Here is a 19,021-nt window from a genome sequence, read left to right on the forward strand (position 1 = left end):
TGAACCAATCAGAGGCTGACCCATAGCCCTCCAGGCTATGGGGCCGTCTCATGCACGCACATGCAGATTGGTTTGTTTAAAAAGTGAGTCGGCAGCAAAACCAGGGGATTGTTGATGTGTATCTCTACATGTCATCACGCAGCACGTTTTTGTTTTAAGGTTTTGTTTTAAGTAATTCAACTTTTATTTTCATGGACCTTTGATATAAAAACACACCAATTTTGTTTTTCTTTGGCATCCATTGTTAGGTATGCCCATATGATGACCACGGATAAGTGTGAAAAAGATTTTTTTAATTTCACTACACCTTTAAAGGTAAGGTAACACTGAAAACACATGCACCTATGAATATAATCCAGGGCCTTTTAGCACCTACAGTAGGACCGGCGTTGTGCTCGGAGCTACGAGCATTTCAGCATAGTGTACATACTGTAGCACAATTGCACTTGACACACGGCCACCACGTAAATATGTTAAAATATTTTGTGTCGTAAAAAAAGGGCCTGCAGAGAGAGACGGAGAGGGAGAGTGGCAGAGGTGAAACCGAGAAACAGAAACTAAAAAGACTAAGTGCAACCTTGACATTTTCAATTCCACAGTGTTTGTTTTCTTCATGCCACTTCATCCCACACTTTTGCCCGTTGGCTTCCTGACAATACAGCCTATTAGCTCTGTTAGCTTGACTCACTGCAAAGTATTGTAATGGTTACGTTCCTCTTGGCTTGAGTGAAGAATGTTAATTAAGACTAACACGCGCGCACGCACGCACGGTGGCACTCTTTGCCACGTTAAGAACTTGCCCAGCGTTGTGCCGACGATGCATCGCGAAGCAGCGTGCCAATCATGCGTGTTCAGGTTTCGGTACCCATCACAGGCTAGTTATTGCAAAGGCGATCCATCACTCCCACTCCCTCCTTCCTTCTCTCCCTCTCTATTACTCACTGATCGAGGTCTCCCTCTCTTTCCGTCTCTCCCTCTCTCTCCTGCTGATTGACTAGTCAAACACATTACTGTATACTGTATAAGGTGTGAATGGAGGCAGTGGCTTGTGCCAAAGTGCCCTTGAGCAAGTCATTGAACGACCCCAATGACAGCAGGTTGGTGCCTTGCCACCATCAGTGTACGAATGTGTAGAATGTGTGACTGTATAACACGCGTTATAAAGCACTTTGGATGAAGGCACTATTGAAATGCAGACCGTTTACTATTTGAATACAAGCTTTAAACATCTTGTAATTATATAAATATTCATTCAGACACCATTCAAATAAGCATTTTATGTAAGCAGGATTACCCCCTTGTAAATGGGATAAACAATAAATAAATTATGCTTTGTTTCACAATCAGCTGTTCCCTAGCTGTTGCGTGACCACAAACTAGCCAGTGGCATTCCTCTGGGTTATGGGACATAAACAGCGGGGCCATTCTTCACGGCTATGGGATCATAAACAAGTGTGACCAACAGGACACATGTGGTAAACCACCTGACAGTATCAGATACAGTATCAATGTAACTTTTATACTAGTATAATTTTTCTAAATGCTACATGGATTAAGTGTGTTGTAGGTTTGGACAATGTATCAATATTATTGATATCATGATATGACATTAGATATTGTTTGGTATTTTGGATAACATAATATTATGATGATACTATTTATTGCTCAGACACAATATATTGTGGTTCACTGAACACGTTCTTATTAAATTAATCTTTCTATTCCATAAGTTGATGAATGCCAGGTGAGTAGCTCGGTAAATCTCACACATCAAAGCCTCATGGTGTCTCAACTATGCTCTCTCTCTGGCAATGTTCCTATTGTTTAAAAGTGAGTGCAGTGCAGTACACTGGCCAGTTCCCTTTGCAACATCAAACTGGATAATAATATAAGAGAGACAGGGGGGGGCAGAGAGACAGGGGGGGGGGGGGGGGGGGGGGCAGAGAGACAGGTGGGGGGGCAGAGAGACAGGTGGGGGGGCAGAGAGACAGGGGGGGCAGAGAGACAGGTGGGGGGCAGAGAGACAGGTGGGGGGGCAGAGAGACAGGTGGGGGGGCAGAGAGACAGGGGGGCAGAGAGACAGGTGGGGGGCAGAGAGACAGGTGGGGGGGCAGAGAGACAGGGGGGCAGAGAGACAGGTGGGGGGGCAGAGAGACAGGTGGGGGGGGCAGAGAGACAGGGGGGCAGAGAGACAGGTGGGGGGCAGAGAGACAGGTGGGGGGGCAGAGAGACAGGTGGGGCAGATAAACAATGGAGACAGGGGGGGCAGAGAGACAGGTGGGGGGCAGAGAGACAGGGGGGCAGAGAGACAGGTGGGGCAGAGAGACAGGGGAGCAGAGAGACAGGTGGGGCAGAGAGACAGGGGAGCAGAGAGACAGGTGGGGCAGATAAACAATGGAGACAGGTGGGGCAGAGAGACAGGTGGGGGGCAGAGAGACAGGTAGGGCAGAGAGACAGGGGAGCAGAGAGACAGGGGGGGCAGAGAGACAGGTGGGGCAGAGAGACAGGGGAGCAGAGAGACAGGGGGGGAGAGACAGGGGAGCAGAGAGACAGGGGAGCAGAGAGACAGGGGAGCAGAGAGACAGGGGGGGAGAGACAGGGGAGCAGAGAGACAGGGGAGCAGAGAGACAGGGGAGCAGAGAGACAGGGGGGGAGAGACAGGGGAGCAGAGAGACAGGGGGGGAGAGACAGGGGAGCAGAGAGACAGGGGGGGAGAGACAGGGGAGCAGAGAGACAGGGGGGAGAGACAGGGGAGCAGAGAGACAGGGGGGGAGAGACAGGGGAGCAGAGAGACAGGGGGGAGAGACAGGGGAGCAGAGAGACAGGGGAGCAGAGAGACAGGGGGGGAGGAGAGAGACAGGGGGAGCAGACAGACATGGACAAAGACAGTGAGTGGGGGGACATGGGGAAGACGGAGTGAGAGGGAGAAAAGGGAGTAGTGCCGGTCAATAAAGGCAGATTGATGAACAGTGCGTGTGCTGAAGCAACGCTTTTGCTGAATATTTAATGTCTGACAAGCAGCTTTGGCAACACTGATTCTATTTACCAGCTACATCAAGTCACTGAGCAATGAAAGAGAGGGACACAAGCAGAATTAGTTTTTCTCCACCGTACATGTCAATAAGACATCTGTTAATGTCAATCTGAGAGACAGAGATATATATTGAAAATGAGTTCCATTTAATTTTCAACTGCCCCTTATTTCATGAGCTGCGGAAAAACATCTTTATTAGGTGTAAAAACCTAGATTTGATATGGTTAAGTGACGCAGAGAGACATGGATTTTTCTAAATATAATAGTCGTATAATTTGAATTTGTGCAATCTTTGGTTTCCAAGAAATGAATGTGATATTGTTGTCTCCACCAGGCCAAAGGCATGGAGAGAGAGTATGTTTTTTTATGATGTTTTCAGTGTCTCCTGTAAGGGATGCGGTTCCTATGACAAGACACGGAAATATATATATGTTTTTATTCATTCATATACTATATATATCATATATATATATATATATATATATATATATATATACTGTGTGTATATACTATATATATATATATATGGAGGGAGATAAAGTGCAACAAATAGTGTGTGTGTGTGTGTGTGTGTGTGTGTGTGTGTGTGTGTGGGGTGCGTGTGTGTTCTTCCTGTGTGACCTAAATTACTTTAAGCCCCACATAAATGTAGGGGTGGAGAGAGAGTAGGAGAAGGAGGGCCTAAATATTATCTATTCACCCATCTCTACCCCCCCCCCCCCCCCCCCCCCCCCCCATGCACACACAACCAGCCACCACCCACTGCACACCCTCCCATGCACTGCCTGGGAGAAAAAAACCCTACAGATTACCAGCCTACTAGCATTACACACATGATGTTGCACGTATGTGCATACACGCACGTGCACAGCAAGTGGTCAGACAACTCCTGTCTTTCTGTTGTTTCTCTGTCTGCCTCTCTCTCTCTCTCTCTCTCTGGTGTCTCAGCCTAGTTTCTGTCCTTTTAAGGCAGCAAGCACTAAGCAACTGGACTCTCTCTCTCTGTCCTTACTTCTCTTCATCTATTTCGCTCTGTTTACATCCCTCTGTTTGCTCTTGTTCTTCTATTTTTGCCACTGTCTCTGCCTGCCCTCTCTTTTCCTTTTGTATTCTGTTCATCCTCTCATTCGTTTCATTAATTTCTTTCCTCTCATTTTTCTCCCCTTCTATCTACAGTAGCACTCTATTTTTCCATTCACTCTTTCATGACCTTCTCCCTCACTTGTTCTATATTTTGCACTCTCTCTCGCTTCAAACTCTGTCACGTTGCCCTCTCTCCTGACTCCTATTTCCCCTCCGTCGCTATACCCCTTACCCCTTATTGTACTTTTTCCTCTCTCCCTTGTCACTTCTCTCTCTTTCTCCTGTCTTTTCATCAGTCCATCAGTCCAGTGAGTCAGTGAGTGTGAGCCTTTGTGTATAAGCCTATCTGTGTGTGTGTGTGTGTGTGTGTGTGTGTGTGTGTGTGTGTGTGTGTGCGTGCGTGCGTAGTTGCATATACACACATGCATGTGGTTTTATGTGTTCGCTGGTGTTCATGGTGTGCGTGCGTGCATCTGCAAATGACATGGCAAGTCTCAACCATCTATCTATTGAATGCCTGTCAATAGTTTATTTTTCCATTATATCCCCACATTGTCCAAACCCACTAATCAGGACACTGTGGAGAGTAGGGTAGAGAGGGGTGGAGGGATTAACCTGACGCTGCCAGATGGGGGCGGTATTGGGTAACCATGTTCCCCAACACAGCTTCCATCTGGGATCTCTCAGGGAGTTCAGCTAACACTGATCGTTCCGTACCGAACCAATCAGCGTGAGCTAAGGGCGGGATATGTGCGAAACCGGATGTAAAGCTATATAGACACATCAATATGATTGGTTGTGTTTGCACGCCCACACGGTGATAGACAGACGGTCCCATCCAATCATCTACCAAGTATCTTGAAAAAAAGGAACAGCCCGTCATCGAATTTGCTTCCGAGATCCCAGATCCCAATAAGCTGTGAAACAAATTTGTGTAGCAAGCTTCTTGGATCTGGCAGCATCAGGTTATGGAGGGATGGCCACAGAAGGAGAGAGGAGAGAGAGAGGAGAGACAATGAAACAGGAAGACACAAGAAGGATTAGAGAGGTACAGAGAGGGGTAGAGACTAGAGATAGATAGCCTGATGACGTGGGTTCCTCCAGGAACAATGTGCGTGAACACAGTCAACCCACGTCTGGCAATGCCAGGCTAATATAGAGACACAAGGAGAAAACAATAATACAATTTACAATTACCACTGTGAGCTACCATTAGAAGCAAGAGAGATAGTGTAATTAGTAAAGTAGATGCTGGGGGGTCTATTGACTCCCCATACCCTCTGCTCTCCGGGAGCTTGTGAGAAATCTGAGATCTCTGCAAAATCCCTGCCAGAGAGCAAGAGAGAGAGACAGAGAGAGTATGCTTGGGTTCATTCACTAGTTGAGCAAGAACACAAAGCCAGTGAGAGAAGAGAGGAGTTGCTGGGGCGAGAGAGGGGGGGCATAAAAGATAGGGAAAGATAAAGGCATGAAATAAGAGAGCGGTGACACATACACCAAGGTGAGAAGATGAACCTTTTTTCAAAGGAAAAAAGAAAAGCTGCATCTCTCCTTTCATGACCCGTCTATAATATTCCCTTAATCCTCAGGAGAAAGAAAACGCTTCATGTACATAGAAAAGGTGTTTTTTGTCAGCACACAACAATTGGTATTCTTAAAGTCTTGATGACATGGAGCCCAGCTCAGACATAAAGGTAGAAGGTACTCCTTTATGAGAAACAATACACAGCTAGCTCCCACAATGCGGCTGCAAAGACAAACCCATCAAATACATGATACAGTACACGCGTGCACGCACACACACACACACACACACACACACACACACACACACACACACACACACACACACACACACACACACACACACGTATAATTGTGGGACAATGTGTTGCATTTCCACAACTCCTTCAATTAAAAATGCTCATGAAGTGCACAGCACGATGCAATCCCCATAAGAACGTTCTTTGAGCCATATGAGGAGCCACACTCATACGGATAATAGTAATACCATACTGTCCAAGGTAGTTAGTCAGCATGCTCCCCAAGGAAAGCTACGCCAAATGATCAATAGGAATTGGCAGTAAGTAAGACAATAAAAAAATAAATAATAAGAAGAATTAACTCATTATAAAGGATATTTTTAGTTGAAAATACCACTTTTGTTGAGCGACATGGCTGTTTGGTTACTCAATTCTCAAATGCTTCTGCTGGACAGTCTGTACAACAGAAGCACTGAAAACGTGGAAATAAATAAATCTCACATTGAACAGATTCAGTTTTGTGAAAATGTTTAGGCCTGTCAACTCACCGTGGTAACGGACGGTCTTACGCGGGACAGGGTTCCAGTTGAGACACAGTGAACGCTCCCAGCCAATCACAAGCACCAGCAGCAGGACCTTTGTCCCACCCATGGCTCCCACACCTCGCCGAGAGGCCTCGAGTGGCGTTGAGTGAAGGCCAAAGGAACCACTAAGATGATCAGTATAAGATGATCCAAGCGGCTGAGAGAGGCCACACAACCTCCAACACACAACCTATCAAAAAAACAGAAAAAAAGTTTAAATAATTAATTTTAAGCATTAACTGTATATATAAGTGTGTGTGTGTGTGTGTGTGTGTGTGTGTGTGTGTGTGTGTGTGTGTGTGTGTGTGTGAGTGCTGAGACTAGTGACATCTCAAAAGCTTCTCAAAACCACTTCAGAGCACTGTAGTCATGCAGGTTCAGTGAATTGGGCGAGACTGAGGGATGAAAGCTAATGGCCGCTGACATCAATCTCAACACAGGGAGAATGAATGTCAAGGCAAGGTGATCGTGCCTACCTACAGTAATACAACTGCCTTATGGTTAATGGACATGTCAATAAAACTGTTATGGTGTGTATGACAGGGCCAGACCATGCACAGGATGATAGAAGCAGGGCAACATTGCAGGTGATGTTTCGATGCAGCATGCGCGCACGCACAGACGCACGCACGCACGCACGCACGCACGCACGCACGCACGCACGCACGCACGGTCAATCTCTTTACTTGGTTATACACACTCTCTCACACCCTCTCTCTCTCTCTCTCTCTCTTGCTTCCTCGCTGTTGTGTATCAGTGAGAGTGCTACTCTGATGATACGTGGTGATTGGAGAGAACACATTGACTTTCAAATAGTATTTATTTAGACGAAAAAAAACCCTCCAGCTGCAATTCCTTCATCAGTAGTGGCCCTGTCCCTCTCCTCACCTCTATTCCCAGACATGCTCAAATCAAATCCTTGCTTGTTCTGACGTACACATTTGAGTGGTGGGAAAGACTAGAAAACCGCTATATAAATGAAGTCCATTTAACATAGCGGGAGGCAAGGCTGCCCCACAGAAGAACAAATCCCCAAAACGAATTGCGCGTAAATAAATAAATAAATAAAAAGAAAATACAGCTAGGGAAAAGATGAAAAGAAAAAAAGAAAAACAACATGGCTCCAGATCACTGCAAGCCGCACGCTGTTAAATGAGCTAGCTTAAATGTTGGGTCTGGGTGAAGGCTTTCCACGGCTCAAAGCTTCGAGGCTCCTGACTTCAGGCTTTATTGGATCGATGAGAGGGGCCTGCTGGTCAATGCTGACTGAACCAAACGCAGATTGAACGCATGGGAGAAAGGGAGATGCAGAGAAGGGGACTAGAAAGAGAGATAGAAAAAACTGTGGAATGCACTTCCCATTGCAGTCAGAACTGCAGCATCACTCCCAATCTTCCGCCGTAGTCTGAAAACCCACCTTTTCAGACTCCATCATGGCCCATAGCACTTACCCCACCCCCTTAGATAGCAATTCTAGTAGTCATAGCACGTCATAGTACATATGTGTAGCATAGTAGTATAGATGTATAGCTTATATGTATAGTTTCATTATAGATATTCCACTGTTACTTTCTTAGCTACGCATGTTTCATGATAAATGTCTTTATGTGATGTATTCCCATGCTTTTGTTCTTGCTTAATGTAAGTCGCTCTGGATTAAGAGCGTCTGCTAAATGCCTAAATTGTAAATTGTAATTGTAAATTGTAAATTGTAAATTGAGAGAGAGAGAGAGAGAGAGAGGGGGGGGGGGGAGGGAGAGATGCAGATGGACAGAACAAAGAGACAGGGTGACAGAAGAAAAACATTTTCTTTCCATCACAAATTTTTTCTCCATCTTCCTCTCTCAGTCCCTCTGCTCTTTGCCCTGAGGTGTAGCAGTGGAGTGGGAAAGCAGGATTAAGTGGAGAGGCAGCACATCAACACTGGAGGAGGTGAAGTGAGACAGGGTGGCGGGGTGTGTGGAGAGAACGGGGAGAAGTGAGACAGGGTGGCGGGGTGTGTGGAGAGAACAGGGAGAAGTGAGACAGGGTGGCGGGGTGTGTGGAGAGAACAGGAGAAGTGAGACAGGGTGGCGGGGTTTGTGGAGAGAACGGGGAGAAGTGAGACAGGGTGGTGGGGTGTGTGGAGAGAACAGGGAGAAGTGAGACAGGGTGGCGGGGTGTGTGGAGAGAACAGGGAGAAGTGAGACAGGGTGGCGGGGTGTGTGGAGAGAACAGGGAGAAGTGAGAGAGGGTGGCGGGGTGTGTGGAGAGAACGGGGAGAAGTGAGACAGGGTGGCGGGGTTTGTGGAGAGAACGGGGAGAAGTGAGACAGGGTGGCGGGGTTTGTGGAGAGAACGGGGAGAAGTGAGACAGGGTGGTGGGGTGTGTGGAGAGAACAGGGAGAAGTGAGACAGGGTGGCGGGGTTTGTGGAGAGAACAGGGAGATGGAGGACGGAGGAGAAGTGTTTGTTGGAGACAGTGTTTGTTCCGATCTTTGTCTCACAACCCAATCTTTTCTATATAGTAATATTACTTAAACTCCATCTTACTACAATTCTTCTTTACCCTTTCTCTCAAATCTCCCTCATACCAGATATCAATCTATGCTTCCATCTCATCTATGCCCCCGTTTTCCTCTCCTCTCCTTTCTTCTACTGGTAGGGTCTCTCGTATGCCTGCAGGGCATATCAAATCACCTTTTAACGATTAGTGTTGTTTTCTCTGGCTGTGTGCTGATGGTGTTTAGCTAATGAGACGGGACAGGCCAGTCTAATAACATCACACAGCCTTCCTACAATGGGCAGCGCATTAAAACACGCAGGCAGAGAAATAGGGAACGGTCTCTGATTATAGTGCCTGGTTGGTATGCGTCACTGTGTGTGTGTGTGTGTGTGTGTGTGTGTGTGTGTGTGGGTGGATTGTTGTGTGTGAATGTTTATTTGATATGTGTGAATGTACAGGTGTGTGGAGGTGTCCGTGTGTGCGTGTTTGATGCAATTTGCATGGGATTTGTGTCTCGATCTCTGTGTTTTAATTATGTGCCAGTCACTTGAACGTGATTTTCCTGTGCCGGTGAGAGAGAGAGAGAGAGAGAGAGAGAGAGAGAGAGAGAGAGTGTGTGTGTGTGTGTGTGTGTGTGTGTGTGTGTGTGTGTGCATGCGTATTTTTGTGCATCTGGAGTTGAGCCCAGTCCCTGAGGAGGAGACAAAGATGTTTCTTGTGAATATGTGGCTTTCGAAAGAGAGAGGAGGAATATAGAGAAGACACAATCCAGAATTCTTCTGACACCACTGTCTCCTTCCCTCACTATCTCTCTCTCTATTCCTCTCCATCTATCTCTCCTCTTAATGCCCTCCTTTTTCACAGCCCCTTTCCTGACAATCATTTCCAGACAGAGAGAAAGAGAGAGAGAGAGAGAGAGAGAGAGAGAGAGAGAGAGAGAGGACTCATCCATAGGCTCAGTCTTATCTCGTCTATCCTTCCTTCCGGGCATTGTCTGACCTTTGACCCGGGCCTCATCCTCTACAGAGGTCAGTGGATGTTGGGGTCAGCAGACAACAAGGCTTGGGGGTGTTACAGTTGACTGTATGACACACTCCCATAGCCATTAACACTCCCAGACCCTCCCTCCCTCACTTCCCCTCCTCTTCTCTGTGAGCAAAGTAAACACAGAGGCGGTCAGCCCACTTCCTTCCTTCCTGCTTTCCCCTGCACCCTGATTCCATCCCTCCATCACCCTTCTAACCCGCCCTCCAACCACACACACACACACACACACACACACACACACACACACACACACACACACACACACACACACACACACACACACACACACACACACACACACACACACACACACAGGCACTCGCCAATGGCTCTGGTAGCACAGTTTACTCAAACACACACATGTGTATACAAACAGAGGCTCTCACGTAGGTGCAAACAAACGCAAAGACTGCTGTTTCACCTCTGCGCAAGGGGTTAATGAAAGTACGTTCATGATGTGTGGAGTCAAGAGTGGTTTTGATTACTTTCGTGACAAGTTCCACACTCACTGGCCACCCAAGAGGTGCAAGACACATGGACAGTCATGGTGCACACACACACACACACACGTTAGAAGGACGAAAAACAAATAATAAACATAAAGGTCAGAAAAGGAAGGGGTTTACTTCACTATAGGAGGAGGGTTTGCGTTTAGAACTTTGTTGTTGTCGTTCGTGTCAGGCAGAGAGAGAGTTGTTTTTCTAAAAAGGACAGTGGGGCAGCCAACTCCCCTGAGTGTTTTTGTTTTGTTTCTACTGAGACAGACAGTAAGAAAAAAGAAGAATTCTCTGGTGGCTTTCCATCCTACAGGCCAGCAGGGTTTCCAAAGAGATACACACTGTATCACATGGTTCTAAATGGAATGTGTCATTCTTCTCTCAAAATATTTTCCACATGCTGTGTTTTCTCAGGTAGTTTGTATTTATTAGGAGGTCTGAAAGGTAAATATTCAGTTCACAAAGAAAATGTTGGATTATTCAAGCGAGTAGATCTATGCATACAAAATAGATGTTGATGTGAAGTAGACTGAAATATGTTTGATGTCGACAGACTATTCATACATTGTCACATGAACAAGCATAAATTAGGTTTAAGAATAATGCAATATTGTTTTGAAAAAAAGGTGAAATTAATTAATAGTATTATTTATTTTTATTTTTTTATTTTTTTAAACATATGTTTATTAATTTTCTTTATATTACACATAAGTATTAAAGTTTATTTGGAGCCTGGCTGGAATATTTTGACATTTCCTGTTCATTTTTATTATCCACAGAAATGTCATCACTATCCATTTTCTTCCAACACCTCCACCACCTAAATTCTCCAGTGCTGAGTCGCGTTGAGTGCCATTATCTCCCTATAAACTCATCTGAAGGGGCCGTTCTGGTCAGCTGCTGTGAAGTCTGCGTATTGCAGTTTCTACAGTTTCTACATCGGATGACTCCCTAATGATATGTGGTACAAAATGTGTCACATATGGTTATGGAGTTATTCTGGCTCTTTGCTTTGTAGTATGCTTGTTTCAGCCAAAGATGCCAAATTTGCTTCATACAATTAGCTCAACACCATTTTGTTTTTGTGCACTACACAGCAGTATACAAAAGTATACAGTATACACCTATACAACTATCCTGCATAGTGCAGGATTGTTTATACAGTAGGTGTATACTGTTGTTCTTTATCGGTGCTTCTTATTATTTTTCCATACCTTTGTATTGCTGTACACTTTCATTACTCTGTATCTGAAACCTTGTAACTGTAACTGCTGGGCCTTTGTGCGACTCCAATTCCCCTGCAGGATCAATAAAGTAAATATCATTAACTATCATTTTATATACAAGAAATCTAAGAAATCTGTATCAAAAGTTTGGGTAAAAGTTTTGAATATATGAATATAATATATGAATACAATATTGAAGGGATGATCTCTCTCTTTGTTCAGCCTCAGAGCGCACCAACATAGAAATCGTGAAGATAAATGACCAGTTTCCCTCAAAACAGCAGAAGGCTTAGGGCATAGAATACAATAATCTGCACTTCCCCACATACTCCAAAGCCACCTCAAACGCTGCAGTGCATACTAGGTCAGCTTAGAACTGAGCTTCCTCTTATTCAATCTCTGTTCACATATTCATCTAAGTCTGCTCACTCTATTCAAAGCTTCAAGGTTGAACCATACACACACACACAACACCTTCACTGCACTTCTCAGATGAACCCTTGACAGCCCCATATGAATCTACTTTTAATGAGAGTGTGGAGCTAATGAAAGTTTGTTGCAGGTGCACTCACTGCCCCAGGGGGTTATAATGGACATAATAGGCTAACACACACAAAGTGCATGTGTGTGTGTGTGTGTGTGTGTGTGTGTGTGTGTGTGTGTGTGTGTGTGTGCGTGCACAGCGTGTGCATGTGTTATAGCCAACCTCCTCTTTGCTTCTAAGCCAACATTAACTAATAACTTCCCTACAGTATGTGGAAAGACAGAGTGAGTCCTTGCTCTAAAGAAGTGGCTATTAATATATCCAGGAACGATCCAAGTAGTAAACAAAACAAGGAACTATACCGTGAATCACTGGAGATAAAGAACAGAGCAGCCTATGAAGAAACAAACTCAAATATTGGTCTCTTTTCAAACAAAGATTTCTCATCATATTCTTCCGAGGCTCACATTGCCGAATTACGAGATTCTCGTGATGATGTGTTTTCAGTGCTTTTACACTAGATGGCTCTCTTCGCTAAACTATTAGTCACCGCTTGAGTCTCAATGAAACCAGGAAATCACGCGGTCGCAAAAACACAGCTCCCATCCACTCCCACGTTAGAGGATTTTCTAGAACACGTCCTCCATCTGCCTTCCTGTATCGTTCCACTTCCGCAGAGAATTGCATTTTCGACAGAGCATAAGAAAGATACACATGGACCATTTCTTCATGACTATTAGGGGGATAAATGTATAACACTTGAGTGTGGCTGTATTACATGATTGTTGCTTGTGTGCTGTACCGATCGTACAACCCAAGCCTCTCTGCTTAATTCCAACATCAATCCAACATTTGCCGTCTGTCGTCAGTTTCTCGCGCCTCGAAGCACAAAACACTCACCCACACATTGGGTGCAATAACCATTATCAACAATCAGCAGAGACTCAATGTGAGCAGAAGTCACAGGATTGAGCCAAGTCAATGCCAATGGATTTTACTCTCACATGGTGATTGGCATTTAATTCCCACCACCACTTTAACCCACAGGCCCTCAATGCAATACAACACCCGCTCCACTCCAAGCACCACCCATCAGCTCCTGACTTTTCCTCAGCCTTCTCTGGTAGACCCTGTGGCCCTGGTGCTCACATCATTCTGACGTCCCTCCTTCCACTCCTCTCTCCGTCTCATCTACTCTCACTTATTTTCATCCATTGTTGTATCTATCCTCTCTTGTTCTCTGCCTCTCCATATCTCTTGTTCTTGTCATCCTTAGCAGTGATTTATACTCAGTTGCACACAGTGTTTCAGACCCAAAATTGCAGATGTACAAGCTCACAACGTGTCACATAATATTGGCTATTTTCAGTACACCACACAATGGTCCTCATTCACAACGGCGTTTATGCTAATATCACGAGCGGTGCGTGAGCGGACAGGCATTTACGAGGAGGATTCCCACGTTACGTGGGAATTCATGGCCATCTTCGTGAACTTGACGTTGGTTGGTCGGAAACTCTGCACTCTACACTACCAGCTCCCATGGTAGTGTAGAAGGCATATTAGGATATTTCTAGCATGCACGATTGCTGCTCACTCGGCAGCCTTCTACTCACAGTGCAACACATTGTGAGCTTGTAGATCGGCTCACCTATCTCCCCCCCCCTGCAAGCAAGGGTTACTGCGGCTGTCGGCTACAAAAAATAGAAGACCACATTCTGAATGGCATCAGCATGTTGACAGAGACTCAGCCAATTAAAGTTTCACGTAGGCCTAATGCCTTTGCTGCAAGCACCTATATCTGCCTCCATTTGCGTTGTGGTATTCATTTATAATAATGTATATTGATCACATGGATGGCACACAGAGAATAGTTTAACTCTTCCATTTGGTGAGGAAACCAGCTGGATAGCTTGGGAAATTGTGTTCTTCCTCAGCATAATTATATTAATTTTCATATCTTGCTAAACAGAAGGCTATATAAAATAGCCAAAACTGAGCTCAGATGAGTCTGAGCCCATTTCCTTAAGGCTGAAATCTCATTTGAAGTGTATGAAAGCCATATTCATTTGAAATGTTTATTATATTTTTGGCCTCACCACACCTCCTCAATTAATTGCAGCATCAGTGCAGCTGTGCAAAAATAGATCAGGTCAAATCAATTAGGCTAGGCTGGCTCAGCCACGTAACTGCGCAAATTGAAAATGTAGGCCTGCAGGCCCACCTCAATTAAACTCACTGGATTATAATCTCTTCAGACAAGAGGATCCTAGGCCTATGAGGTAGGCCTATAATTATTCACTTATGAATGTATACTGTGCTATATCTAAACCGACAGTGTCTTGAGGGCCCATTCCCCCCCCCCCCCCCCTCTCTCTCTCTCTCAAAAGACGACTTCCCCGCATGGATCAATGCAGGCTGCATTGACATATATCCGATATTTTTTATCAGAGCTGCATAAAAATAGCGGATATATGTTTTACCTCTGCAAAGGTGTGAGTGAGCACCCACCTTGGTCTCGAACTTAAATAAATAAATGGCCAAGCTGCATTTTTATTAGTGCAGCGGAGCCCGCGTTCACCGTTGTAAGCTTGTAAATATATTGTACATATATAGTGGTAGGTCTACGAGTATACAATGGTGCAAAAACGATATAACATAAAAGCCCTAACTTATAAGGGCTTGTTTGTGGTCCTGCTCCTGTGTAGAATTATTAAATTAATAGAGTGCAGGCTATATTCATATACAGCAGCTATGACCACGGCTGTGATTTCTTTCCAGCAATCATTTATATTGTAATTTGTGAAGCCGCTAGTCACTGGAAAATATAAATATTTTGTTGTTCCACTGTCAGGAGGACCTCCATTTCGTTTGAGCTGCAAAGCCTATAGTTTATCAGACAAACTGCTGTCTGCTGTAGTGCTGTCGCCTCACAGCTAGAAGGTTCTGGGTTCGATTCCCGCTGGGGACGCTGTGGGCACCGGCGGCGTGTTCCCTCCTCCACGTCATCAGTGCCCATACCCGAGGCGGGGGTTGGCGATATGGCCTTTCTGTGTGGAGTTTGCATGTTCTCCCCGTGTCCCCTAGGGTAGATACCCTCACAAAAACATGCCGTAATCCTGGTCTCTAAACCTACCTCCCCCTGGCCAGCCGGGGCGCCTGATGGAGGGGAAAGGAACTGGTCGGAATAACGTGTCCCTTCCACGCGCTACCTCCGGCCGGGGAAATTCCCCTCTGTCAGGTGAAAATAAGCAGCTTGGACTCCTCATGCATAGAAGGAGGCATGAGGTCAGTCCGCTGCCCCCCCAGGTTGGCAGAGGAAGTGTAGCGCCCAGGATTACATTAGATAATTGGCACTGGGGGAAAAAGAAAAACTGGGTTACAAAATCGTGGGATAAAAAAAAAAAAAAAAAAAAAAAACTGCTGTCTGCTGAGTCATGCTTGAAGCCTTTTATGGTGTGACATGGGGCGTGGATCAATGCAAATGAAGTTGTCGGGTGATTTTCCGATCATTTGGCACCCGCTCGCATTCAATATGACATACACCTGCGTACACACCCCTCTTTGAATTGCACGGGGAAATTTCGTAGCTTCATCGTTCGGATAAATACGATATCATTACGCATCTCCTTTACACTGTGGCGTATTTCTCCTTTGTGAATGAGTACCAATGTGTGCAACCAAGTATAAATCAGTATACAGTACACCCCTCCCTCCCCCAGTTCGCTTCTCAAGTAACCCTCCTTTCTTCTCTCTAACTCCCTTGACACAATGTCTTCTTTCACACATACTGTATCACAGTATCATCTCCCTGTCCATATCTTCTACCATCCTTTCATCCCTTCTAAAACTATCCCTCTCTCCCCTTCATCTGTAGCACTCTCGCCCCCTTTCCCCTCCTCTCCCTCTCCTCCCTCGCTCTACTCCATGTCACACTCTGCTGGTCAGGCGTGGCCAGGCTGATAATTCTTGTCACCGTGGCTCTGATCTCTTCCATCGCCGGTCCGCGGCCAGGGGCGCTGCAGCTGATTACAGATAAAAATGGAACTGATTCCACTGTCTGACTGTGGGCCAAACACCTGTTCAGACCAGAGTAAATGATAGAAGAGCCAGTGCGGGCCAGAAAAGATAAGATGAGGTGAAATTGGAAAGAGAGATTGTCATTTTTGGAGTTAATCAGGTTTGAGTTGTCTGGCCTGCTGTCCGCCTGGTTGTCTGCCATATGGTGGATACATGTTGTCCGCCTGGTTGTCTGCCATATGGTGGATACATGTGTCCGCCTGGTTGTCTGCCATATGGTGGATACATGTGTCCGCCTGGTTGTCTGCCATATGGTGGATACATGTTGTCCGCCTGGTTGTCTGCCATATGGTGGATACATGTGTCCACCTGGTTGTCTGCCATATGGTGGATACATGTGTCCGCCTGGTTGTCTGCCATATGGTGGATACATGTGTCCACCTGGTTGTCTGCCATATGGTGGATACATGTGTCCGCCTGGTTGTCTGCCATATGGTGGATACATGTTGTCCGCCTGGTTGTCTGCCATATGGTGGATACATGTTGTCCGCCTGGTTGTCTGCCATATGGTGGACACATGTTGTCCGCCTGGTTGTCTGCCATATGGTGGATACATGTTGTCCGCCTGGTTGTCTGCCATATGGTGGACACATGTTGTCCGCCTGGTTGTCTGCCATATGGTGGATACATGTTGTCCGCCTGGTTGTCTGCCATATGGTGGACACATGTTGTCCGCCTGGTTGTCTGCCATATGGTGGATACATGTTGTCCGCCTGGTTGTCTGCCATATGGTGGATACATGTTGTCCGCCTGGTTGTCTGCCATATGGTGGATACATGTGTCTGGCCTGCTGTCCGCCTGGTTGTCTGCCATATGGTGGATACATGTGGTTGTCTGCCATATGGTGGATACATGTGCCTGGTTGTCTGCCATATGGTGAAATTTTCTGTTTGGATTTATGGGCTGTCGAGGCCAGGAAGTATTTTTTTGCCACTCAGTAGGCGTTCCTGCATAACTTCCTGGTTTGATGATGATGTCACACGCATAACCTCTATTGTTGACAATCTCTAAATGGGCTCTATATGTATTTATATTATCATTTTCTTTGCTGAATATGTCTGTTGGTTTTCACATTGTGAGCTTGTAGATCAGGTGTTTTCACGAAGAGATGAGGTGTAGAGGGAAAAAGGACGGGTCCCAGTATAGACCCCTGGTGGACCCCGGTCAAAGAAGTATAGGGTTTATGTCACTAAGGCAAACTCCTCGCTACTGTGAATTTATCTGGCAGTTCAAATAGATTCGGCTTATGAAAGACTGCTGCAAATACTGAAACGAGCACACTTCCCTCCACTGTATAACCTAGTTCATTTTCTCTTTCATATCAGTGTACTTAGCATCTGTTAACAAGAAGGCCGCGCCAAATGAGCCTACGAACAAACACACTAAAACAAAGAACGAACTTGTACAGTCTCCCATTTGTTTCTGCTGCCAGGAATCTGGTACACACAGACAGTCAAACCCACAGTAAAATGTGAATCTATCCATTTGTAAGAGCAAATATCATGCACTCTCGATTGACACTTGGGATTCTACAGTGTAGGTTAGAGGAGAGGGAAAGGTCAGAGTTAACCTCCATTTAACTCTCTTGACTCTTTAAACTTATACAGCATGGTGCCCATCTATTCTCCCACACACACAAACACTTGGCTGTTCACAGAGCTGTGAGTACAGGATTTCATTGTGTGGATTTCTCTACAGGCTGAATAAACTGTAACTCTCTCTCTCTCAAAATTGTATATAGTTGCTGTCCAGTGGAATTTGAAGCAAGGAAGCCCGCACGCCTCCAATACGTCTCACTGTCTTTATACATTCTTACTGGGTGCGTGGTCGGGAAAAGTAAACTTTTAAAGAAATCTCTAAGAAGAGAACACCAGCACTCACGGACATGTAGTAAAATGTAGTAAAAGATGCACTTTTATTCGTTTCTGATTGGCATAGTGTGCTGCAGACAGCACAACGTACGCGTTTCGGCTTGGAGCCTTCGTCAGCGTTGCATGCTATAAAAAACAGGAAGTGTCACTTTTATAGTGTCCGGGGGTGCGACACCTTCCCTTGTCCGTGTCGATACAAATAACAAACAGCCAAAAACCCAAAAGTGCAAACATAATATAGCAAAAATACAAATACACATTAATATGATAAACTCATGTATGCGAGCATTTCATGTCAGTCTCAGTCCTTTAGCCAATAATTATGAAGGTACAGATAATTAAAGATTCAAAATGCAAAATAGGCATAAATGGCTGAGTCCTTGAAGGGGGGGGGGGGGGGGGGGTTGTACATGATTAAACATTGCAGGTATTTGAGAATATATTGTGCAAAGGTTTTGCCAATCAGAAACGAATAAAAGTGCCTTAAACTATGTCCGTGAGTGCTGGTGTTCTCTTCTTAGAGATTTCTTTAAAAGAAACCATATCCAAAACTGTTACTTTTCGGAATTTCAATTTAAAATAGCATAAATATTAGTTCTACTAGTTATGCTATTTTGAATAGCATAAATAAAGCTCAAAACGGGTGGTGTTTGTAATCGACTATTCTCGATACTTTGGCGTGTAACTGTACTAGTATGTAGTATAATCATAAAAAGTTAAAATACAGATCTAGGAAGTTTCTTCTCGACAGCAACAATATACTTCAACTGACTCACGTTCTGCGTCTTTCTAGAAAATGATATATATTTTGAACTCTGATTTCTCTCCCTCCCTCTCTGTCCCTCTCTCCTTTTCTCTGTCTGACCTT

At 45.2% G+C, this 19,021-nt stretch overlaps 1 protein-coding gene across 2 annotated transcripts in view; it reads right to left on the minus strand.

Annotated features, from left to right (window-relative positions):
* Positions 1-19,021, minus strand: part of sema4c (sema domain, immunoglobulin domain (Ig), transmembrane domain (TM) and short cytoplasmic domain, (semaphorin) 4C) — a 113,916-nt gene that overhangs the window by 41,241 nt on the left and 53,654 nt on the right. For both annotated transcript variants that reach the window (XR_013964244.1, XM_080766147.1), the window contains exon 2: positions 6,429-6,654. Coding sequence is in view for 1 of the 2 variants with exons in the window: in XM_080766147.1 (XP_080622273.1) it covers positions 6,429-6,531 (103 nt within the window). In the remaining variant the exon portion in view is untranslated. The remainder of the gene's footprint in view (positions 1-6,428; positions 6,655-19,021) is intronic.

This window comes from Protomyctophum bolini, assembly GCF_963924005.1.
Source record: "Protomyctophum bolini genome assembly, chromosome: 6".
Classification (NCBI taxonomy): Eukaryota; Metazoa; Chordata; class Actinopteri; order Myctophiformes; family Myctophidae; genus Protomyctophum; species Protomyctophum bolini.